The 25,659-nt window shown below is 32.4% G+C and overlaps 1 protein-coding gene across 2 annotated transcripts in view; it reads right to left on the bottom strand.

The window, feature by feature from the left end:
• Nucleotides 1-21,411, bottom strand: part of LOC122498438 (protein charlatan) — a 28,882-nt gene extending 7,471 nt beyond the window's left edge. The window contains exons 1-4 of one of the 2 annotated variants that reach the window (XM_043606159.1): nucleotides 20,998-21,411; nucleotides 4,287-4,513; nucleotides 2,351-2,530; nucleotides 1,295-1,605 (exon numbers count right to left, since the gene is read on the bottom strand). In XM_043606159.1, the coding sequence (XP_043462094.1) occupies nucleotides 1,295-1,605; nucleotides 2,351-2,530; nucleotides 4,287-4,386 (591 nt within the window). In that variant the 5' untranslated portion in view covers nucleotides 4,387-4,513; nucleotides 20,998-21,411. The remainder of the gene's footprint in view (nucleotides 1-1,294; nucleotides 1,606-2,350; nucleotides 2,531-4,286; nucleotides 4,514-20,997) is intronic. The other variant, XM_043606160.1, reaches the window with a different exon arrangement.
• Nucleotides 21,412-25,659: the final 4,248 nt, after the last annotated feature.

Here is a 25,659-nt window from a genome sequence, read left to right as displayed (position 1 = left end):
TAAACACAAACAGACGATACCAAATAAAAACAATAATATTCAACAAGAACAATAAAAAATCTTAAAAGTCAAAAACCGTAAGCAACCTTTAAGAGTATTCTCCAGGAAAAAAATCCTAATGCAATAAAAAAGACGGCAAATAATTGTTCCTTAGGGATAGTGTAGGGTTGTTAAAAAAATTGTAGAATGGCAATTTTAAGTGGCAGATGGGAATGTTTTCAAGAGGGAGTAGATATACAAGAGAATAAAAAAACCCTTAAAAAGAAAAGGAGGATTCAATCGTTTTAAGAGTCTCTAGAGAAGAGTTTGTTTTGTAGCGTGAGAGAAGAAGCAAAAAAAAGGAAACAGAGTCCGATTAAGAGTAGGTATTTAGTTGCCTCTTCGTTAAGTCCATTTGGAGCTCATTCGATTTTCAACGAGACAATAAAACTCCTCTGTTTGGTTGAGGGTTAAAAGGAGTTTGCCCAATGAAGTGGCTTGGCCACCTGCCAAATCAATTTACCAGACTCCGGAACAAACCTATATATATGCGGCTTAATAGAATTCTGCATAATGTTCCAACAAGAGTCAACAGATTGGCTTTCAAACAAATTTTCATCTTTCCCTCTCTTGTGAATTTTGACAATCATACTATTTCATTCGTTATGAATCTCTAGAAAGATAAATAGTTACATCTTTTACAACTTTGTTTACAAAAAATATTTGATTCACTCTTGCAAAAAAGATTGAATAGTCAATAATGTTTTTTCAGAAAAGATCAAAGGGTTTATAAATAATATCCATCAGGATCGTTGTTTTTGAGAATAAAGTGCGTGGTGATTTGAAAGGAATAGAACTTTGAGAGGGAGTTGCATACAACGACTCTTGGGAAATCAGTGACACGTGGGAAATTCTCGTTGACGTTACTGGTCATTCGCGTGATGCATAACATTTCCCTTTTTGCTTTCATTTTTTTGTGTATTTTCATTTTACATTTCTTGCACTCTCCTTATATCCCACGTGACTACCCTACAGTAATAGGACAAACAAAAATTTCACACGGAACATTTCACTTTGAGAAAAAAAACAAACAAGATGCATCCATCTCCTTATAACTTCACTATCATAAAAACTTTTTTAATTTCGCTATAAAATTCATCACTGATGCTAATATCTTCTAAAAACTAAAACTTTTACACAAAAAACACTGTAACTTTTTTCTTGATTAATCCCTAAAAAATTCACTATTGTTTACTACAGCTTCGGAGTTAATTATTTTTTGGAAATAATTTTGTTTTGAGAATTATTTTATTACCTGATGTAAATGTTGAGAGATCGATGGTGCTGATGGTAATTCTTGTAATAGAAATGTGGAAGTGGCAGGAAGTAAAGTCGCGGGGACTGTTTGTGTTTCCTGGGTTCTACGTGAAGGTGGCGCAGATCTTTCGGCCCTATCTCGCACCCTTTCCAGGTAGGTAACAACGTCCTCAAGTTTCAGTTCGTTGTGCAGGTAATCTTTACGGGTCGAATGATGTCTATTCCTCGTGTCGTCCCCAATGATCCTCGAGGAATGCAATTCAACGAAATGTTCAGCTACCTCTCTAGGACCCCCTCCCATTAAGTCACCTGTACAAGAGGCGGTGGAAAATATTTTTCATTCTTCCCACTTCTGTATAATATACATACCCCACCAATCAACCAACCCAAGTATTTTACAGCACAACTTCAAATTTCAAACAGAAAATTATCTTTTTGCATTAAAAAACTTTAGAGTTCGTTGAGTAGTCTATAAATTGTTCATCACTTTTTGTTTATCAATTTCTTCCCACGATAATAATTAGAGTTTGATTAGAAATTAAAAATTTATAGACCACTGATAATATTTACTGGTAAATATTCTAAATTTTTGACATTAGGATCAATTTCTGTATTTGTCACCCAAGAGACTGATTTTGAGTGTTCTGGTTAAAAGCAATATTGCAATGGTTCAAAAATTCGAAAAACTGGTGTTAAAAGGGGGAAAAGAGATAAAAATGGGACAAAAAAGGGGGTAAATGGGGTAAAAAGAGTAAGAAATGAGGTAAAAGGGTAAGAAAAGGATAAAAACGAATGAAGAGGATAAAAAGGGTAATAATGGGTAAAAATAATCAAAAATGATAAAAAAAAAGTTTAAAACAGTGTAAAGAGAATTAGCAAAATTAACGAAAAAATTTAGAATCGAATGTTAATTAACAACATGGTTGACTAATTCAGAAATTAATCTCCCGAAATACCCAAAATTGTCATTTAATGAAAAGAAAAGTCTGAGAATAAGCGGAAAAATTTCTTAATAATAAAATTCGAAAAATTGGAGAAGAAAATCGAAACTCACCGCACTCGTAACATCGCCAGGTGGTTTTTGTGGAGTGATAGGCGGCAATTCTGCTGCCGTCAGTTCCCTTAAGTGGTTCCTCGTCACATGTCCAATCATCACTGAGATCGCCTCCATTGTCCGTATCATCTTCAGTCTTATAACTCACCGAAGTCTCGAATTCGTTTTGCACACTTGAAGCTATTAAAAAAAAGAGCCATTTTACCATTTAAGGATGGTACTAATTGGTGTCAACAAATATTAACAATAGAAAATAAATTTGATACGAAAAAAAAAATTGTTAACTAAATAAGATCTCTTGTCCAAAGTAAAAAGTTACTAAAAATAATTTAGTAACATTTTCCGCATGAAGTTAGGTTATAAAATCAAGACCTTGTGGAAAATACAAAATACGGTTACTTAGGTTGTTTGGGACAGAAGAGATGGTAGAAATTATATTAATGATATAAATGATAATAAAATGTATAAGCAAGATATATATATTAAATGTACGGAATTGTATATTTAGATATATATATATATATATATATATATATATATATATATATAGTTGGGGAAGTGCATTAGCGATGACATGGCAAGTAGTGTGTCTCCTGACAAGTAGCTGGGGGTGCTTGATATCCCAATTAGTCTGAAGCTCTTGGATAGTCAGTACATATTACGAAGATACAGGTATCGAGTACCCGCAATGTGTACAATGTTCCAAATGCTCTACGTGCTATGTTAGCATTAGTATTAGCTATTGATTACATTAATCACTGCAATCAAAATTGAGAGCCCAACGCACACTAATGATAGGGATTTGGAATGCCCCGCCAATTGAGGAATCTATATGTTAATTTTGACAAGACCGAGTTACAGATTCAATTAATTTCGTGAGGATACATCTTTTCTTTGCACTTTCCTTCTATTATTTTTTGTTACCCGTTATTGTAATTAAATCAATGATTATCTCCATTGGGTTAATGAATATATCTATTTAGTGTAATTGTTTACTGTTGGAATTTTGCAGTTGGAAAAGGTTTAACCAATATGAATAAAGATGTTAATAATTGCAGATTACACCCTATTTTGCTACAACTGGAAAAGAATTAATAAATACATAGATGATATATATTAAATAGAGATGTTAAAAATTACGGATGATACTAAATGAAGAATATGTTAAAGCTACATATGATACTAAATAAAGATGATTACAATTAGGATCAACAAGAATCTTTCCTGCTACACCTGCTGAAGTTTCAACCAATACAGATGATACTAAACAAAGATAATAAGAGTTACAGATTGTACGGAATAAATGTGTTCCAATTGAAAAAGAATTAACAAATACAGATGATGGTAAATAAAGATGTTAACAACTTCTACAAATGATACGAAATAAAAATTATGACAATCAGGAACGATAATAAATTTGGAAACTGCAACCAATATAGATGATACTAAATAATTATGTTAACTACTAAGGATGATACCAAATGAAAATGATGACAATTAGGTGCAACAATAAATTCATTTGTTGCAGTTGGAAAAGGTTTATCTAATACAGATGATATACTAATTAAAGATGTTATTAATTACAAATGATACTAAATAAAGATGTTACCAATTATAGATGATATTAAATAAAGATGATTGCAATCATAAACAGATAATTACTATTAACAATAATCTGTTATACAAACATAGTGTTTCTAAGGATATCAAAGAAAAAACTAATCAAAACGTTGCTTCGCAACATTTTTCATTCGTTTTTTCCCTCAATTTGATATCCTTAGGGAAAATGTGAATTAAAAACCTAGTAACCGTATTTTTTTCATAAGGTCGAGTAATGCAGATGATTTTAGTAAATACTAATTGTTCTAAATTTGTTTTTCGTTTAAAAATATTTAGTCCAAATGTTCAAATTCAAAATACATCGAGAATAACTTACTTCTGTGATCGGGATCCTCGCCATAGAGTTTCCTCGTTATTTCCTTAAACATATCCTCATAGCAGTCGAGTCGACCGATTCCCGGTCCACCACCCTCCATCGTAATGGTATTTCAGTTGAGAGCCACTGTATTTTTTTTTCTTCTAAAAGAGACCCTCGAGATCCTCCTCCTCCTCCTGCACCCCAACACCACCCCCTGGGTCCTTGTACAACGTTCCCTCGGTTACCTGATGTACCGTTAAATTACAGGATAAGTCTTCCTTTCCAACCTTATACTGTCTAAGATTTTTATTTTTTTTTTTCTAATACTATAATATTCTTATTATCGCAGATTTTTTCAAATTCATTTCGTAACCATCACATTGTCAACAAAAAAAATTATTTTTTTTGGAAATTAATATTTTTTCTTTATATTATTAATATTGTTAAGAGAAAATATATTTTTCTTTTACTTTTATAAAAGTACCGCAATAATTCGAAGCTTATGTAGAAGGGAAAGAAGCTTCCTTCATTTTTGAGGGAGATTTACTCCCCATTTTCTTTTCCGGTCATAAATATTCTGAATTGTAAATCCTTTTAGAAAATATTATTGACAATGTGTTGTATTCAATTTTTCTTCAGTTCTCAAATGAGAAAGAGGTATTAAAAGAGAATCGAATGAATGAGAAAGGTGCGGATATTTGTAAAATTCTGTATTCTTTAATAATTTTTACCTCCAATTGCATATTGTTTTTTATTTATTCAATTCTACTGTATATAATTGCCACTACTTTTTTCCAAAGTATTTATTGCGAATAAAATTAGGATGTTATAAAATTACTATATAATATAAAATATACAGAATATATAATTATATATTATTAATATTACTATTATACTATTCCTGTAGATTAAAATGCAATTAACAACAAATTTTAAATACATTTAATTAAAGAATTTAATTACGAACTAGAATTTATTTTATTTGAAAATTTAATTATAGCAAAGGAGGTGTAAAATTACGTCTATACAACGTACTTAAAGCAATAATAATTAAATTCCTCTTTTTATTTCGCATTATAAATTAAAACTTTGTTTTTCCTTTTCTCTATCTAGTATTAAGGGGATGGAAAAGAAAGAGGAGAGAGAGAGAGAGAGAGAGAGAGAGAGAGAGAGAGAGAAACTCAAGACGACTTAAAACTTGAGACTAATTCGAATTGAGGCATACATAACCTAAACTTTAATCGTATTGCATCAACAGAGTGCGTTATCCCCCCTCCGGAGGAGGTACCTACTCTCCCCCCTAAAATTACTTCCAAAGTGCTTTATATTCCTTTTCAAAGCAGACACCCAATTACTCATTTTACCTATGGCACTCTACTACCCCCCCCTTTTCTCTTTCTCATAGCATTTGCAAAGTCGTTACTGCCTTGCCTCACTAAGTTTTGCAGCGACACACTGCGATTCAATTCTCATTTGGTTTGAAACTGGTACTTTCTACTATAGAGCTTTGAAATACATGCCACACCGCCTTCGGGATTTTGGTTCTATGCTGTTGTGGTTTACCCAAAACTACGGCACTATTGGGAATATATATAAGCATGTTTCTTTGTGTGTGTGTGCGCGCGCCTTTGTACTGAAATTAGTATTAGCTGAGGGGACTCACGTTACTTTGAAGTCGATATATGTATATATGTATGTTATTCCAGTGTATATAGATAATAATTCACACATTATTCGTGTTTGAAATTCATACACAGAAACCGCTAAATTGTTTAATGGTGATCACGTGCGGTGAATCACCGAACTAGTGATATGAGTAATGTGTGAATCGAGCTTTAGTTTTCACTTTCCTGTTTGTACAGTCCAAAGCTTTAATTCCTTTCTTCTGGTTTGATGGAGTTTTAAAAAGTCGTGACACATCTATAGTGTTGTTAGTTCGTGACGTACAGGTAACTGCTTATATGCTGTCCTTCTGTTTATTTTTTTATTCTGTCTATTCTATCTATTTATGTATTTGGTTCATAACATATAAATAAACATTCGTACCTCGCGAACTAAGAATATTTGATAGAAATGACACACGACTTTTCAAAATTCCGCATCAGACCGGAAGGACCAGCATATATGCATTTGGGTGTATAATGTTAGCTACGAACTAATAAGGTTGTAACAGAAATGCTGTAGCATTTCTGTTACGTAGGACTGTAGTCCTACGGTTGTCAGAAAAGTGACCGCAAATCGGAAGATTTGCGGTCACATTTCTGAAAACCGTAGCAAACAAGTTTATTCATACGCCATGAACTAACAACATTTTAATAGATGCGTCATGACTTTATAAAAACGGCGTCAAACCGGAAGGATAGAAGTGTCGTTTTTTGTCCATGATTACAATAACGATTCGCGTTCCTGATTAGGAATCTACAATGCGTTGACCTTGATGATTAAAAAAGTGAAAAGTAAATAAACCAGAAGCTCAATTCAAACAAGAACCTAAGTTAAACAGATGAGAATCTAAATGAAACAAATAATAAAGTTTTTTCAATCCACTTGAACAATTATTTAATACTGTACATACAGTGAACCATGAGGGAAATCTTCCCTTTCTATTTACTATTTACAAACTGACCAAATAATGACTCTTCAAAAAGTTTGTAAAAAGTGTAGGTAAAAAACATCCAAAGTGAAATAGTGAAATTATCTGAAACTATTAAATTATCCCTTAAAGGCTGCTCCACATGTTCTGTGAATTCACTCTTTCTCTCTCTTTATCTTTCGATCATCTCTGTCTCTCTCTCTAGGGAATGCAAATTCAAGTGGTCCGGAAGTAAATCGTCTGCAATTGGCGACTCATGAATGCACCTCTGGCGTGTAACAACCGCAATTACCTACTTCGTGTATGGGAATGATGGTTGTCCCTGCGTCCAAGCAGGGAACTGCAAGTGGAGCTGAAAATTGATTTCGATCGAGTCGCCGAAACGAAATAAATCCTCTCCCCCACACACACTATATAAATTTGCTGAAACTCATTTCTCCTGCGCACCATCAACGCACATACACAAGCGAGCTACACTGTCCCATGGATCCAGAAGGCGAGTTCTATATTGATCGAGAAGGAAGATTCCCCCTTTTGGAACCAGCTGACGCAGCATCATCATCATCCCCTAACACCATCTCTCTCTCTCTCCTTTGTTTCATCCTCCTTCATTCATTTTACACACATGGAGAAGGACAGCAATATAACACCGTAAAACGAGGAGAAGATTCCCCTTCCCTTTAAAAAAGGGGAAGGTTTAAAGAGGAAGGGGGAATATTCTTCCAAGAAGGAAGAGAAAAAAAATATTTAGGAGTAAAAACTATCCCCTTCCTTCAAAGGAGGAGAGCCTCCCCTCTCTCCCTTTCCTCCTCCTCCTTCTTTCAAGGAAGCTTTCCCCCTTTCTCAACAAGGACTTGGAGAGAAGGGAGGACTTGAAGGAAGGGGAAAATCTAAGGAGTAGGGAGGTCTTGTCCATGAAAGAAGGGGAAAATTAAGGAGGGGGAGGTCTTCTCCTTGAAGAAAGGGGAAATTACTAGCCATCGAGAAAGAGAGAGCAACCCCCCACATTCTTCAAAAAAACAGAGGGGAAATACCTTCAACTCTTTAGTTTTGAGGAAAATTGATCCCCTCCCCTCTCTCAAAATTCCCCAGTTTCCATGAAGAAAGGAAAACAATGAGGAGAAAATACCACCACTTGAAGGGAATGAATTCTCCTTCCCCCCTCTTTTGAGTGATCAGAGGGAAAACTCTCCCCACCACTTAAGTAAGGAAATGGTGGTGGTGGGGGGATTTCTACTACATATAAGTGTTGAACGCAATGAGGAAAGAGGAAAATACGTCCCCTATCCTTGCAAATCAGAGGAAAACTCATTCCTTTCTCTTCACATTGTTTTCATTAGAAAAACAATAAGGAAAATTGGTGCAACAAGAGATCAAAGGAAAATTCTTACCCTTACCCTACGTCCTCAATTTTTATGAGAAAAAACAATGAGGGGAAATTTTTATAATAATAAGAGATGAATGCAATACACTGTAAAAAATTTAGGGAGTTAACGGACTCGGGAGTTGGGAATGAAATTTTTCGAGTTAAAAATCAACTCCAAAAGAGAGTTAATTTCTAACTCCCTTCATTCAACACCCGCGCGAGTTATTTTTTCCTTGGGGAGTTAGCATTTGGGTGTGAAGTTTTAGCTCTCTTTATTTAACTCCCCTGGCATTAACTCCCCAATGGATGCGACTTTTATAGAATCCCCTTGGGAGTTAAAATTTAACTCCCTTTTTTTACAGTGTAGAAGGAGAGACAAGGAAAAAACGAAGAAAAAGAGAGAGGATTATGAAAAGGAAGGAAGAAAAGTAATAAAGAAAGAAGAGAAATAAAGAAGAAAAGGAAGGTTGAGAAAAAGGAGAAAGAAGCAATGTAGGATAGAAAGAGAGAAAAAAGAAAGAAGGCTTAAAAAAAGGAAAGAGAGAGAGAGAGAAAAATAGAAGGGAAGAAGAAAAAAGGGAAAGAAAGAAAAGTAAAGATAGAGAAAGATAGAAATAGAAGGAAAGAGAGAGGAAGAAGAAAGGCGAGAAAGAGAAAAAAGAGAGTAAGAAAGAGATAAAACAAAGAGAGAAGAAAAAGAGAGGAGAGTAAAAAATAGAAGGTAAGAAATTAAAAACGAGAGAAAGAAATAGAAAAGAAAGAAAGGAAGAGAAAAAAAGGAGGGAAAACGAAAAACAAAGAAAGAAGGAAAGAGAAAATAAAAAATGTCAAAAAACAAAGAAAAATTAAAACAAGTTTTTCATTTTATGACCATTTAGCTTTCTCAATATATTGAGAAAAAAAACTGGACACGAAAAAAAACCTGGACTAATTTTTGTTGCAACTCAAAATGAGCCCATGTTAAATGCCATATAACGTGGCGCCACCTACGAGGTTCATTTTTGTTGCGTTTCAAATTGAGTAGCGTAGGCTACTCAATTTGAACCTAGGTTTTTTCAGTGTATATAAATAGTATATCATAATATTAAATAAATTAGGAAAAAAATAAAAAATTTGAATTTTTTGTGAAAAAGAATAGTAGATTGTGCATCAAGGGAGGGAAATGGATGATTTCCGACGAGTGTAGTTTGCAGTTCGAGGCGTAGCGAGCAAACGAGCCGAAGGCGAGTGCTTGCGAGCGAAGCCGAGAACTGTAAAACACGAGTGGAAATCAATTTTCCTCCCGAGTTGCACATACTATTTTTTCTAACACACGTATACCGAAAGTACAAACGCGGCAGTTTGATTGTTACTTTTGAATGTATAGTTGTAGCTGGGGGCTGTATAGTTACAACTGTGGTAACTGAAAGTTTGTGAAAAGCTTGAAATAACTGAACTGACCCAAAGAGCGTAAGATTACGCAAGTAGCGTAACTTACGTAACTTACGTCAGTTACGTAACTTACGTAAATCATTTATTGTTTGTAACTCGAAAGACTAACATAACTACGTCACTTACGTAAGTTACGTAACTACACCATTTACGTAACTCACATAAGTTACGTAAGTCACTTAGCTGACGTAACTCACGTAACTGATTCACCAATGGTCATACTTTGATTTATACTACGTTCCTAATAATATTACCGAGAAAGCAAGTTACTTTTCCTCCCTCACAGGGAGGGAATGTTACATTCCCTCCCGGTGACGTCACTAGCCGGGAGGGAATGTACATTCCCTTCCGCTCGCAGGGAATCATACACTTTTCTCCCGCTTGACACGTAGGAAATGGTGTACTTTCGGTGCGTGTGTTAGAAAAAAATATTTATTAATTTTATAAATTTTGATAAAATATATACTTTGTATACATCAATCGATTCGTTTTCTTGTCAGGAATGTATTTTTCAGAATAATTAACAAAAATATTAACAAATAAAAAAATTATTTCAAAAAATACACAAAAAAAATTTTTCTGAATTTAAAAAAAATTGTATAAAAAAAATTTTGTAGATATTTTTGAAAATCCTTGTGTCAGATTTTAGGTATTAATGACTGCAGTAAACCTGCAAAATTTCAGGACAATCCAACAAAATTTGTCTGAGATAATTTGTACACAATTTTCTGTGACATACACATACACACACATACCTCTGGACATTTGCTCAGATTTGAATATACATATGTTCTAGATGAAAATGAGTTCATATTCTTTTGAAAAATTGAAAATCGTCACGAATGCAAAGCTTCCTCATATGAGGACGCATAAGGAGAGATATAGAGAAAGAAGTATATAGGAAAAAAGATAAAATAAAGGAGAAAGGGGAAAACAGAAACAAAAAGTTGAAAAGAGAGAAAAAGTTGGAAGGAAAGAATAGAAAAAGCCATACTTAAATTGCGTAACGCTTTTTTTGACATTTTACACCCCCCCCCCTCCCCATGTAACAAACTTTTACATACATTAGCGCCATTTTTATGCTGAGTGTAACAAATATATTGATCTCCCCTCCCCATTATTGCATATCAAATTCTCTATATTTTTCCTGTAATATTCGGGTAAATATACACCAGCATGCAAAATTTCAGCTCTCAATGTTGAAATAGACCTCCGTGCGTCTATAGTCAAAATTATATGAAAAATGATATTACCTCAAATTTTTTTGTTGATTCTGCATCCTAGCCCTATAAAGTCATATCTTATGAAAAAACAAAAATTGTAAGTTTAGCGCTTTTTTTTAACGACGTCCATTGCATTTTTTGATAATTTTTACATTTTTCAACATATTTTATATCATTTTACTTCATCATAGAGGAAGTATTGTAATACCAAAATTTTTCGAGTTCGATTTTTTGACATATCTTTATGTTATTCGACCTCAGAAGTTCAAAAATGACATTTTTAAAAAATGTCATTCCGTATGTGTGTGTGTGTGTGTAAACATCACATTTTCATACTCTCTAAATTTGAATCAGCGAAAAGTCGCTGATTCACCAGCCCAGAGTATGCAGCTGATGAAACAGCGTATATACGCTGGAAAATCAGTGCCCAAGTGCGAAATGCCAAGACTGCAAAAACGGCCCATCATTGGTGCAGTAATGTCTGCCGAGAATTAGCAGTAGTTACTGGGCCATTATTGGTAACCAAAACGTCCCATTACTGGGCCAATGATGGTGCCGATGGTCAGAATTTCAAATTTTTTAAGACTGGGCCAGCTCTCGGCCCAATAACGGCACATTCATGGCAAAGTTTATCAATGTTTAATGTCAAAAGACAATTGCCAGTGATGTGCCGACCATCGGCCCAGTAATGGCTCATTATTGGCACTTTAATGGCAAAAAATTTGTATCGTTCATGGCAAATTATAATTACCAGTATTGGGGAGTAGCTTGGCTCAGTAACGGCATAATATTGGCAAAGTTGATCAATCTTTAATGGCAAAATTCAATTGCCAGTGATGTCACGAAGATCGGCCCATTAATGGCACATTAGTGGCACTTTAATGGCAAACATTTTGTATCTTTGATGGCAAATTATAATTGCCAGTATTGGGGCGTAGCTTGGCCCAATAACGGCACGTTATTGTCAAAGTTGATCAATCTTTAATAGGAAAATTCAATTGCCAGTGATGTGACGAAGATCGGCCCATTAAAGGCACATTAATGCCATTTTAATTTGGTATAATTTTTTATAAGAATTGAAATTTAAGAAACATTCAGGTATTCAATAAATTATTTATTTTGTATTTAAATAATTGAATAAGCTTGAAAAGGATTCAAATTAAAATATTTGAAACTTTGAATTTTCTATATTTTTAACTGTCAATTTTAAAGAATTAATTTTTTTGAAAAAGTTTAATTAAGTATTAATTTAAAAAAGAAGTTATTAATGTTTTCATATAATTTTACAATTAAAGAAATTCGTAAATAAATGTTACAGAAACCTTTTTTTGAGTAAAATTTTTCCTTTATTATCTAAAAATTAAGAAATTTTCAATTTCACTTTCAATTAATATTTGCAATTGACAAATAGAATTTATAAACATTTTTTTCCTTCATTTTTTAAAAATCTTTGAATTTTTCTTAAAGCAATTGTAATTAAGAAATAGAAATGATGCAAATTATTTCCTTAAGAAAATTTATTGAATAAATGAATGTTTTTTAAAATTTAATTCTCATAATTCAATTTTAAGAAACATTTAGTTATTCAATAAATTATTTATTTTTGCATTTAAATAATTAAATTCTCGTAGAATTTTGTAGTAAAAATTGATTTCAAAATGGATTCTAGTCAAATTTTCAGATAATAATTAAATATTAAAAATATACCATGAATTATGATATTAAAATTTTTTTAAATTCAATCGCCAATGATGTGACAAAGATTGGCCCATTAAAGGCACATTAATGGCAAAAATTTTGTATCTTTAATGGCAAAATATAATTGCCAGAATTGGGGCGTTGCTTGGCCCAATAATGGCACATTCACGACAAAGTTGATCAATCTTTAATGGTAAAAGACAACTGCCAGTGTTGTGACGAAGATCGGCTCATTATTGGCACTTTAATGGCAAAAAATTTGTATCTTTCATGGCAAATTATAATTGCCAGAATTGGGGCGTTGCTTGGCCCAATAATGACACATTCACGACAAAGTTGATCAATCTTTAATGGTAAAAGACAACTGCCAGTGTTGTGACGAAGATCGGCTCATTATTGGCACTTTAATGGCAAAAAATTTGTATCTTTCATGGCAAATTATAATTGACAGTATTGGGGCGTAGCTTGTCCCAATAACGGCACATTCACGGCAAAGTTGATCAATCTTTAATGGCAAAATTCAATTGCCAGTGATGTGACGAAGATCGGTCCATTAATGGCTCATTGTTGGCACTTTAATGGCAAACATTTTGTATCTTTGATGGCAAAATATAATTGCCAGAATTGGGATGTAGCTTGGCCCAAGAATGGCACATTAATGTCTATCATTTTGTATCTATGATGGCAAATTATAATTGCCAATATTGGGACGTAGCTCGGCCGAATAATGGCACAGTATTGGCCAGTGTAGTGTAGCTTATAAGAACCCTTTTGCTTCCTCGACTTCAAGTCAGAGTAGCAGAGTGGTCAGAGTGTTAGGCTGTGGAGCGTCAGGTTCAGGTATCGATCCCCGCGAGAGGTAAGAATTTTTCAAATATTTGTAAGTTTGCGTTTAAATTAGGGAAATAAGCCGTATAAATGTTATAAATTAATTAGTTAATTGAATAAAAAAAAATTATTTTTATTTTTTTCTAATTTTGTCAACACTGGGGGAGTAATGGCAGCCAATATTGGGCCATTAATGTCTGCTGAGATCTGGCTGCCAATAATGGGCCATTAATGTCTGCCGAGATTTGGTGCCAATATTGGGACAGTAATGTCTGCCGAGATCTGGCTGCCGACGTCCAACCGCGGTTAACACCACAAGAGTCGGCGCAAAGTCGGGCCAATATTGTCTGCCAAGTCTCGATGCCAGCTTTGCCAATACTGGGCCAGTGTTGGGCCGCGTTGGTTTTCGCACTTGGGATATACGCTGTTTCATCAGTGTATATACGCTATTTCATCAGCTGCATACTCTGGGCTGGTGAATCAGCGACTTTTCGCTGATTCAAATTTAGAGAGTAAATATCTTAAAATCATGAAGAGCTTTTGGGTTGAAGTTTTTTTTAAATTGTAGATCTCACCTGCGGACATAAAGTGAGAGTACTTTGTGATAGATTAATAAAGTTTAACTAAATTTTTTTTGGATTTTTAAATTTCCAAAAAAACATTTTTTGCCCATAACTTTAAAAAAATGTTAGGATACCTATAAATGTTTTTCCATAATTTTGTAGAGTCTTTTTAGACGCATCTTTTGAGCCCTAATTGAACATTTTTCGTCCATATTGACCGGAGATATTAAACTTTTAAAAATCAAAAAATTTGGAAAATAAGACTTTTTTGAAAATTTTGTTGAAATGTCATATTTCAGAAATTTTAATTTATAGAAATTTTATTTGTCATAATTTTCATTTATTCGAATAACCATTTAACATAAAATTTATTTGTCCGAAATTCCATTTGACATAATTTTCAAACATCCGAATTACTTTTTAACCTACACGGAAAAAAATACTGGGCTAAAACACATGAGCGTCTGTTGCGTATACTGCACGCACACTACCATGCGTGATTTGCTTGGAATCCATCCTATTTTCGCATGGTGCTGTAGCAAAAGTCACACGAGCCATGCATTTTTAGTAAACTCCTGTGTGATATTTGCAAAATAGGCTCATGTAAAAATCGAACTAATAGACTCTATGCATTATTAGGCTGATTTTTTTCCGTGTATAATGCAAGTCACAGAAAGTTCATTTTTCCTAAAAATAACAATGAAAATTTTTCATTGTTATTTTTAGGACAAATGAACTTTCTATGTGACTTGCATTATAGGTTAAAAAGTAATTCGGATGTTTGGAAATTATGTCAAATGGAATTTCGGACAAATAAATTTTATGTTAAATGGGTTATTCGAATAAATGAAAATTATGACAAATAAAATTTCTATAAATTAAAATTTCTGAAATATGACATTTCGTAGATTTAAAGGTTATGTCTCATGAGAATTCGAGTAAATGCGTTTTATGTCACTTGATAATTCGAGTAATGAACATTATGACAAATAAAATTTCGATAAATGAAAGTTATATATGTAATATAATATTTCGAAGGTTTGAAAATTATGTTAAATCGCAATTCGGAGTATTAATAATTATGACAAATAGTCATTCGGAAAAACAAAATGTATGTCAAAAAAATTTTCGACATATTAAACATTATATTAAAAAACAATTCGACTATTTAAATAATAGGATAAAGAATAAATCGATAAATTAAAAATTATGTTGAATGAAATTTCGAAAACTGAAAATTATGCGAAATGATGTTTCGATGATAAGAATTTCGATGTTTTAAACATTAGGAAATTGAAATTTGAGGAATAATCATGCGCCCCACATTTATTAAAAATAAATTTATAATGTGATTTATAATGTGACAATAAATGACGACATCCGCAGTCGGATCCGGCCCAGCACCGAGCCAGTACAGACTTAACATATCCGTCATTCTTCCGACGCCGCAGAAGAATAAGATTCGCCGGCGGAAGAAATCCAGTACCGAGCCAGTACTGACAATAGTGGGAAGACGGTTCCGACAGTCGGAGCATAATCTGTACCGCGCCGGTTGCTTTTTCAGATCCGAATCGGTACAGACCGTCGGTACTTGCGGTCTGTACGGGCGCGGATCCCAGCCGGTTGTAAATTCCGACATTCGTCCGACTTTTCCGCCTGAGATGAGGAAGCAAAGTGTTCATAAAATGAGCACCAAAATTATAAAAAAATATACAACTTGGCAGCGGTTTTAAACTTTTAAGGGCTACTCTAGTTTACAATACTCTTCACTTATAACCACGCTTTTTCAAGAGTATAATTATGTACATGATATATTAAATTATTGTTTCGTTGTTGTAAAATCAATGTTAGCGGGGCTAACTGATACTAAACAATAACAAAGCATACACTGAATGTGAAATACATCACTCTGTTGGATCTATATTTACTTTTAAGTTCTTACGTAATTATATATATGTTTAAAATGATATAAAATATGTTGAAAAATGTAAAAATTATCAATAAATGTAATTGAGGTCGTTAAAAAAAGCGCTAAACTTACAATTTTCGTCTCTTCATAAGATATGTCTATATAGGGCTAGGATACAGAATCAACAAAAAAATTTGAGGTAATATCATTTTTCATTTAATTTTGACTAGACGCACCGTGCTGCAATCACATTCGCTATATTTTTCCTGTAATCTACGAGTCAAAATACATATCTGGACCAGATTTTAGCTCTTTAGGTCAAATAGTTTAGCCGCTAGGGTGGGGACACGAATTTGGCCACGGACGCAAAAGTCTCACCAATAGAGAAACCAATATCTCTCTAAAAAGAGAGATAACAAAAGACGAAAGGGGGGGGGGGGAAACGAAAGGTTGGAAAGAGGAAAAAAGTTGTAATGAAAGAATAGAAAAAGTGAGAGAAAAAAAGGAAGAAAGAAAAAAAACAAGAGAAAAAAGAAAAGAAAAACTGAATAAACAAAAGAAAGAAGAAGAGAAAAAAAGAAAGAAGGAAAGAAAAAATGAAAAATAAGAAACAAATAAAATTAAAAAGGAGAGACAGAGAAAGAAGTATAGAAACGAAAAAAAGAGAAAATAAAGGAGAAAGGGGGCAAAAAGAAAAGAAAGGTTGGAAAAAGAAGAAGAAGAAAGAAAATTAGAGAAAATAGTGATAGAAAAAAGCTAAGAAAGAAAAGAAAAAAGAGCCAAAGAAGAAACGAAAGGAAAAAGAGTAATACTAAAAAAGAGAGAGAAAGAAAGAAAAAATAGAGAATAAAGACATGGAAAAAAGAAAGAAAGAAAGAGAAAAAGAAGAAAAATAGGAGAAAGAAAAAAAGAAAAAAAGCAGAAAAGAGAGAAAGAAAAAAAAGAAGAAAGAAAAAACAAAATGAGAAGGAGAGAGACAAAGGAAAAAAAGGAGAAGGAGAGTAAACGGTAGAAAGAAAAGGGAAATCTATAAATAAAGGAAACTGCAACAACTAGAAATTATTGATAATGAGGGGTGAAGAGGGGAAGGGTAGGGGAAAATTCATCACCAGGGAGGGAGGAAGTAAGGAAAATATTCTTTCCAACATCAGGAGAAATTTCCTTTCCCCTCTGTTACCCCATAACTTCCCACTCCCTGACGAGAAACAATGGAGGGGTTGAAAGGGACATTGATGTAGAAAGATGATCTGAGGAGGGTTAGAATTTTAAGGAGTGGGATACTATCCCTACGTTGAGGGGAATAAATATTTTTATGGGTGGGATTGTTCAAGAGTGTTGCACGAAAGGAAGGGGTTGCGTCAGATAAATCAATATTCCCCTCACTATTAGTCAAGTGTGCGCAACTGCACGTCGATTCCAGGTGCACTCGCAGAAGGGGCTGTATGTCACGTGAAAGTATGAGAGCCAAAACTCCTTTACTCTCCTTAAAGACGAAAAAGAAATATTCTTTCCTTCTTTTTCTTTCTTTATGTATATTTTTTATTTATATATATTTTATATATATATATATAAAAGGGAGGTGTGTCCGTGGTATAAACAAATACATAGATGGATGCACCATTGTTTGTGTCTGTACAGGTAACTGCATATATGCTGTCCTTCCTGTCTGTACACGTCATTTCTATCACAATGTTATTAGTTCGTGACTAAAACGATAAATATATTAGCCACGAACTAATAACATAATGGTAGAAATGATGTGGTTTCCGAAAATGTATGCAAAGCGGAAGGACAGCATATAAACAGTTACCTGTGTGTAATATTTATTTCCGGATCATGCCATACATTTTATCTCTATATGCTTCTATATACAAAGATTTTATGTTTGTGTGCTTATGCACATACATACATTTTATGTCTATATGTGCACATGATCGTCAACTTTTTGATTATTGTATGTATGTGTCTAAGTACCCACCTTCGTGTTCATCTACAGAACACCTACCAATATGTTTCTTATTTTCAAGAATATTGTCAACTTTTAATTCTCCCGTACATAGTCTGGCAACTTGGCAAGACGGACATATTGAGAATCACTGGCTTTCAAAATCGAGCTACAGCAGCTGCAATGCAGCGTTGCCAGCCACACACGGACACAAATTCACTCATACATAAACCCATTATTATCAAATAATACTAGGAGAATTCCTCCCTTGTCTGCATGTCCACTGTACATTGTGGAGTATGACAAGACAGTCGAAAATCTTGGCAAAATTTACGATGACACGAAATTTTGAATTTTCGAAAAATCATTTTATTAATAATAGCAGGTGTTGTTGTAAAAGTTAATTCTATAATAATTTAGATTTAATTAGAGTTGATAATTAATTAGTAATAATTAATTAATTAATTAACAATCTATTAGAGTTAAGTCTAATGCAATTTAATAATTTGCAATTAAGTCCAATGACTTAGTAATTAATTCTGATAATTTAGAATTATGTCTGGTATTTTTAAATTAATAGGTGGTGAAGAATAAACTTCTTGTTTTTTGAGACAGCTGCAATCTTGCAGCAATATTTCAGCGAGCTTACATAGAAAGCTATCTGGGAATTCTAATAAATTACAATTAATTGTGATAACCTACAATTAATCGTAATAACCTACAATTAATTATAGTAGTTGAATCCCTTGATGCAAGAACCAGCCGCAGTCTATTTAATTTCAATGGTATATGTCTGATTATTGCATCAAGGGGTTTAATTAACAATTCATTGCAAATATTGTAAACATTGCCAATATTGTAAATATTGTAATTATTGTGAATATTGCAAATATTCGAAATGATAGAAAGTAAAAAATAAAACATATAGAGAGAGAAAGGCTTTTATAGGGATAAAGGAAAAAACGACGTTATCGAGCTTATTAAGATCGTCCTTTACAAATCAGCATGACCTTCCACAAGAAATTTTTTCTTTTCTTTCGTTAGCATTCTGCTTTTCTTATTTCTCTCATTCTCACGTTTTGCTTCATCTTACCATGTATATACAAACAAACCATTCCTTCCTTTTTGCTCCCACATTTTTGTAAACACTTTGCCTCTCTGGCTTCTTTGAAAATTACCATTTTTCCTAAGATGCTATGTACACTAAATTTTTATCTTTTGCCTCTTTGCAGTTGTTCTTTAATTCATTTCAATAAAAATTTTCATTCATTCCTTTTAGTTTCTTTTCCATTATCTTATCCTACCTAATTTTTCTCAAAGTGGATATTTTTTTCCTATCTTACATATCATCTATTCTTTCACTTCGCAGTTTTTCTGTGGATATCAAATTGAGACAAGAAACGAATCAAAATGTTACTTTGCAACAATTTTGATTCGTTTTTTGTTTCAATTTGATAATCGGCAGAAAAACAGTGTTATTTCCTTTTTCTTAAGTTGGACATCATCTTTTCTAGGATAGACATTATTTTTTTTAAGATGATGGACATCATCTTTTTTAAGATAGACATTATCTTTCTTAAGATAGACAACATTTTTTTTAAAATAGACATGGTATGTTTTAAAAGATAGACATATGTATAATCTTTTCTAAGATAACCACCATCTTTCTTAAGATAAACAAAATCTTTCTTAATCAATACATCATCTTTTTTAAAACAAACTATTTTCTTCTTTAAAATAGACATTGTCCTAAAGATTGCATATCATTTTCCTTCAGATAATTATTATCCTTCTTAAAATTAAGTTATAATAAAATCTTTATCTAATAAACCTTCATCACCCTGAAGACAAGCTTAATTTTTCTTAAGGTAAATATTACCTTATAAAAATATTGAAAAAATAGACACCATCCCTCTCTAAAGAAGACATCATTTTACTAGAAACCGATATCATCATCCTTAAGATGTACGTCATCTTCTTGAAGTTAGACACCCCTATACTCGATAATTATAGCTATTATCATCTTATGATTATCATCTTGATTATAACCATTATCATCTTATGATTATTATCTTGATTATAGCCATTATCATCTTATGATTATTATCTTGATTATAGCCATTATCATTTTCTTAAAGATAATAATCTTTTTGGAGTATCTCGGAAAAGAAATCATCTTCCTCAAGACAGACCTTAATCTTCTGTCCAGTGAAAAAATGTAGTAAGTCGCATGTTCCGTTAGGTCGAGAGTCGCTTAGCGTCTATGCAATTTTCAACCTTAGGGAAAATATCGACTCACTAGGTTTTTACTTTAAACATCACTTATGTTCCTTACGAAAAAACATCATCCTGATTAAGAAAACTGATGCTCCTTATTGCATAACTAAAAATCAAATTATCATTTTTTAACTATCTTCAATTTTTGCTTATAATTCATCAATCAACACACACACACACAAGTCCCACTCACAATGCTCACTATCTGACGTTACCACAAGATTCAAAATTCATCCTTCTGATGAAAAAATAATAATTCTCTCATAGATCGCTCCCCCTCTTTCCCAATGTCATATTCTTAATTCTCACTCTCTTTCTTTGAAGCCGCACACATAATAATGTGTCCTTCCTTTTTTTCTTTCTCTCATTTTTATTCTTTACTTCAGAGGGAGAGAGAGAGAGAGAGAGAAGAGTGGAGACGATTTCTCGACACCACAGCGCACCCGCGCCGTTCACATACACAAATACATTGACTGGCACTCACACAATTCAACTTCACCCCACACATGGAATCCCAATGGCTCGAGAACCGATATACACGCACAACTCCGGGAAACAACCCATACACTTTGGGCTCACTTCATGGCAGAGACGACCGCGGGAGAGCGTCTACTGTCACTTTTTTCATCACTATAATAATATTCTCTCTTGTTTTTCTCACAAAAAAATCTCATGCAAACATGAAAATAAAATCCAGTGTATCAAAAAGGCCAAAAGTTGAGGAAATAATAGACAAACATTAAAATAAAATTGTATTTCGGGGGGGAAGTTTTTCGAGAGTGGGGAAAAAAGAGACATGGCGTTAAGAGAGAGAAGTACATGAAACGACCAAGTTTAGTGCCAATGAGGATTAAACAGAGGGGGTTGTTTTTATAAAAAGAAAGAACTGTACTCACGTTTATTGAGAATACTGTTGATGATGATGATGATATTAATAAATGTTGAGTGTTTCCTGGTGGGATGAAAATCGTGTTCGAGGAAAGGTTATGCTGGTTCGGTTGCAGGTTGTTTCCTCGACGGCAGTCGGGTGGCCAGTGGGTGGGCAGGCGGGGTGGCAGGCCGTCGGTTGGGTGGATGGGTGAGTAGGTGGGTGAGTTCGTTCCTCGTAGGAGGAGTGGGGTGAGGAGACCCAATACCACCCCCTCGCCCATTCAGTCCTGCAGTATTAGGGGGAGTTGCCGAGCCCGTTGGCTGACTCTCCCTCCTCAAAATGTGAACATACATATATAGATGTATTTTTCGTATGAGAGTGTGTGTGTGTGTGTGTGTGTGAGGGCTTAGAATGTGAACCTCTCTAGCTCCCTTTAGTTTCACTTTATGTTCTTCTCTCGTCTCTGGACTTGTGTGAGTGGTGAGCCACTGTCGCTCACAGAGCCCCTGAATCCCTTCCTCCCCTTTTTCCTTCTTCTCCGCACACAAACATGCGCGTTACTATATATCTATACTTTTACACACAGTTATAAGATTTTATTCCCCAAAAGAAAGATGTGTCCATGCACGTGTTTTCTTGACTTCCTTCTCCCTATTCTCCCCCCCCCCCCGTTTACCTTCCCACTGTGGGGTGACGAGACAGACTGTAAGGGAAAGAATGCTATAAATGCACTCTGGGATATTTTAACCATACTTCCCTTTTGTCGCCTCTATATACTTTGGAATTAAATTTTTAAATACATTTTCCAATTATATCCTCGTTAACCTCCTCTTCCTCCCCCCTTGAGTAATTTTCAGTTTTTCTTTACGCCATTAATGACTAAGGTTAATAAGTTTCTCTGTTAGTTCTTTCTCTCCTATTGTTACAGGGGTTATAGGAGATTAAGAACTAACAGAGAATCTATTGAGAAAAAACTTAGTATAAGAAAAAAATTTAATATTAATAACACGAATTTAGAATTTTTTAACAAAACTTTGCCTTTCCTATATTTGATTCATTTTCTATGCTAAATAGACTTGTAAAAAAGTCTGAAATTTTGTATGCAATTTCCGATAATTACCATAAGAGTAATATCGAGGCGGAGCTTCTGCTTTTTCATCATAGGTGAAGCTGAAATTAGAATAAATGTAAGGGAGGAAATTTTCTATTATACCGACGCTCGATATATGTATCTGCCAACTATCAAAAGGTAATAATGTGCCATCTGTCGTGAAATTCCTGAAAAGCTTCATTCGCTTTACTATTTTCTATAAACTTTTTCTTATTATTGATTTGTTGTGTATGGATTTTAAAACGTACACAAACATCAATTTATAATGAGACTTATTTTTATTCATGTTTCCTGTTTTTTTGAAAATTAATATTTCGAAGAAGAAAGAAAATTTTTTTTAAAATTAATTAAATTTATAAATATATAAAAATAAGAAAATATTATACGAGGCGAAAAAATGTACAGTGGGAGACTAATAATCTAATACTCCAAATGGATGGTGTTTTGAGATTAATTCGATGAATAGAGAATATTTCCTCAGTGACCCTCTTCAGTGCGCTGTTGCCTCTTATATAAGCTCAAAAGAAAAAAAAATTGAGGCTGTATTTAAATTTATGTTTACAGCATCCGAATATTCGACTATCTTCTATGTCCGATGCAAAAAAAACCTGGAATAGAAGAAATTTCAGATTTGCAAACCTGCTGCAGTGAAAAGTGCTATAATAAAGATAAATCGTAAAAATTGAGAAAAGCAAAAAAAAGCTTTTTTATTACTGCTACAATTTGTTGTTATACTTGTTAATTATAATTTATTGTTATTGCAGTTTGTTCTTATACAATTGAATTATTAGTTCGAACAATTATAATGAACAATATGTAAATAATAATTAGTATTCGTTATTATTATAATTTTATTATTATTTTATGTATATTATTTACATTCGAGAATTTTTTTCAAAAACCTACAAATTTATAAATATACATGTTTTTTTCATATATTGTTTATATTAGATTTTTCCATCTTAAAAGTATAACGATTAGTTTAGTTATATTCGCTCTTATACTTTAATAATATATAAATATTTACTAGCAAAATGAGTATGACCTAAAAAGTATTGATAAATCAGTTTTAATGATTTTATAATTTTTCTTCTCGCATCATTTTTCTGTTATCGAACAAATAATTTTATGCTTTGAAGGGAAAATTCTGTGGAAGAAAGGCATAACAGCATAACTGCATTTGTCATGATTTTGAGATAAATTAATTTTAATGTTCTCTCACTTCTGTCAATTCAGAAAATCAACAGATTTGTTCGGTCTTTTGCATTTAGTATTATTATTTAATATATTTTCAAAATTCTTTTATAAAATTTAATAAAACACACGATTTGATATAAATTTTGATAATTTTTCATCGGAATCATGAGTTTTATTGCACTTATGCGGTTATGCAAGTTCAGATTGTATATGAGTCCAACTTCAGACACTTTTAATGTCACAATTTATTTTGGTTTGATTTGTCATAATTAAAAAAATTTTTCATACAAAGACAAATTAAACTATTAATTCGTTAGAAAAAATTATAAGAGTTTATTCAGTTATAAAATTTATTTTTTTATAAAATGTTTTTAATTTATTGAAACGAGAAAAAAATTTACTTTACTGTTCAACTTGAAGAATTTTTCAATTTATTTTTTTAAATACTTTCCAAAATTTTTTAGAATAGAAATACCCTTAAAAATAAGTACATAATTAAATGCACAATTTATGCTATAAAAAATTTGTTCCAGTTTTATTAAAATAAATATATTTAATCTAAAGTACGAAAAATGTATTTTACTAAAAACATTTTATTGCAAAATTCTTATTGTTTTTATTCATAAAGGTTATTTTCATTTTTAATTATGTCAATTGTTTTTTAAGCTGAATGCAGTTATGTTATTATGCTGGTCTCCTTTTGTCAAAAACGCAATTATGCGATTATGTTTTCCATTATTTTCTACATTAATAACCATTTTAATGATTTTTCAGCTATTAAACTTTGAAGAGCAATATTAAATATATACAAATCTGATGTTATCTCAAATTTGATAAAAATGTCAGTTATGCTGTTATGCCTTTCTTCCACAGAATTATTTGACTATCAAGATAATACCTGCCACCATTCGTGTCACGCAATTCTAACAAATCGACGATAAAAACGCTAATATTTATGCTAATGAAAAGCGTGTTACATGAGGTTGGAAAAAACATTTTCCTCTTTTTTTTTTAATAATAGTGGCAGAAAAAAATAATTCCTATTATTTTTTGTTATTAAAATAAAAAAATGTGAAAAAAAACCTTAGAAGATTAATTCTCTATACGCGAAAGAAAACTATTTTTTCCGATACCAATTTTATTTCAATTTATATTTTCTAATATTTTTTTCAAATTTTCTTTATTTTCTAAAATATTTTTTTCATATTTTCTTTATTTTCTAATATTTTTTTCATATTTTCTTTATTTTCTTATATTTTTTTTATTATTTTTATCTTAATACATATTTCCTAATATTTTTCACTTTATATATATTTTCTTTTATGTTTTAAAAAATAACTTTTTCAATTACAATTTAAAAAAAAAATTATTCACTTTTTTCTTGCTAACACAAAAGTTTATTACAAGAGGATGAAGAAGAACTCTTCACTCGATGGCTCTTGTGGTTTATAAAACAATAAAGGTGTGAAACTTATGAAATTTCAATTATAAGTTTTAACACAATATAAGGAGCTCTCGATTTGTCTTTGATTTTAAAAGGCCGATAATAATAAATAACATTGGTATTAAGGTAAACTTTTTGAAAGTGTCCAAGAAAACAGATAGGAAACAAAATTAAAAAATGGAAAGTCTTTATAATATTCCTATATAGTATTATTAATATAGTTTAAAAAGCAAAGAGACTTTAAAGAATGCGCAACAGGACTTTTACGCTCTTCGAAGATGCGCACTTGCGCAGAAGTTTTCTACGCAATTTTTAGATGTGCACTGACACTTGGAGTAAACTTTCAGCTGCGCAGTAGGTTTTTAAGCAATCTTTGAATGTGCACTGATACGGTAGGGTAAACTTTTACCTGCGCAGTAGGTTTCCACGCAATTTATAGATGCGCAATGACGCTGGAAGCAAATTTTCACCTACAAATACACTTCTATTGTATTCAATTATTGAAAAAGTGAACTTTAAAGAAATTAATTGGCAGTATATTCTAAAATATAATAATTAGAATGTATATAATAAGTAGTATAAATATACTAAATGAAAGAAACAAAAATAAGAAATAAGTGAATACTATAAAAAGAATAACAAATAGTACAAGTATAATAATATAAAAAATTACACAAACGTCAAGATGACATACATGAATGATATTCTTATTTATCTAATGGAGATTTATGTCAACGGAAAAAAATGAAAAACAGCCCACATGGAAGTTATTCGAAACGAGTACATGTCATGAATAGTAATAATAATTTCTAGCCTAAAAAATCAAGTCTCATCGAAAAGGGAGAGAGGCTTTTTTTCGATGAAAAATGAAAACAAACCCTCGCGACATCTCTCAAATGTTTGATGTTCTATATTGATGATGATGTTCTATATAA

Source organism: Leptopilina heterotoma, unplaced genomic scaffold (genome assembly GCF_015476425.1).
Source record: "Leptopilina heterotoma isolate Lh14 unplaced genomic scaffold, ASM1547642v1 Lhet_15, whole genome shotgun sequence".
Taxonomy (NCBI): domain Eukaryota; kingdom Metazoa; phylum Arthropoda; class Insecta; order Hymenoptera; family Figitidae; genus Leptopilina; species Leptopilina heterotoma.
Note: the sequence above shows the minus strand (reverse complement) of the source record. Positions and strands in the feature narration are given on the sequence as shown.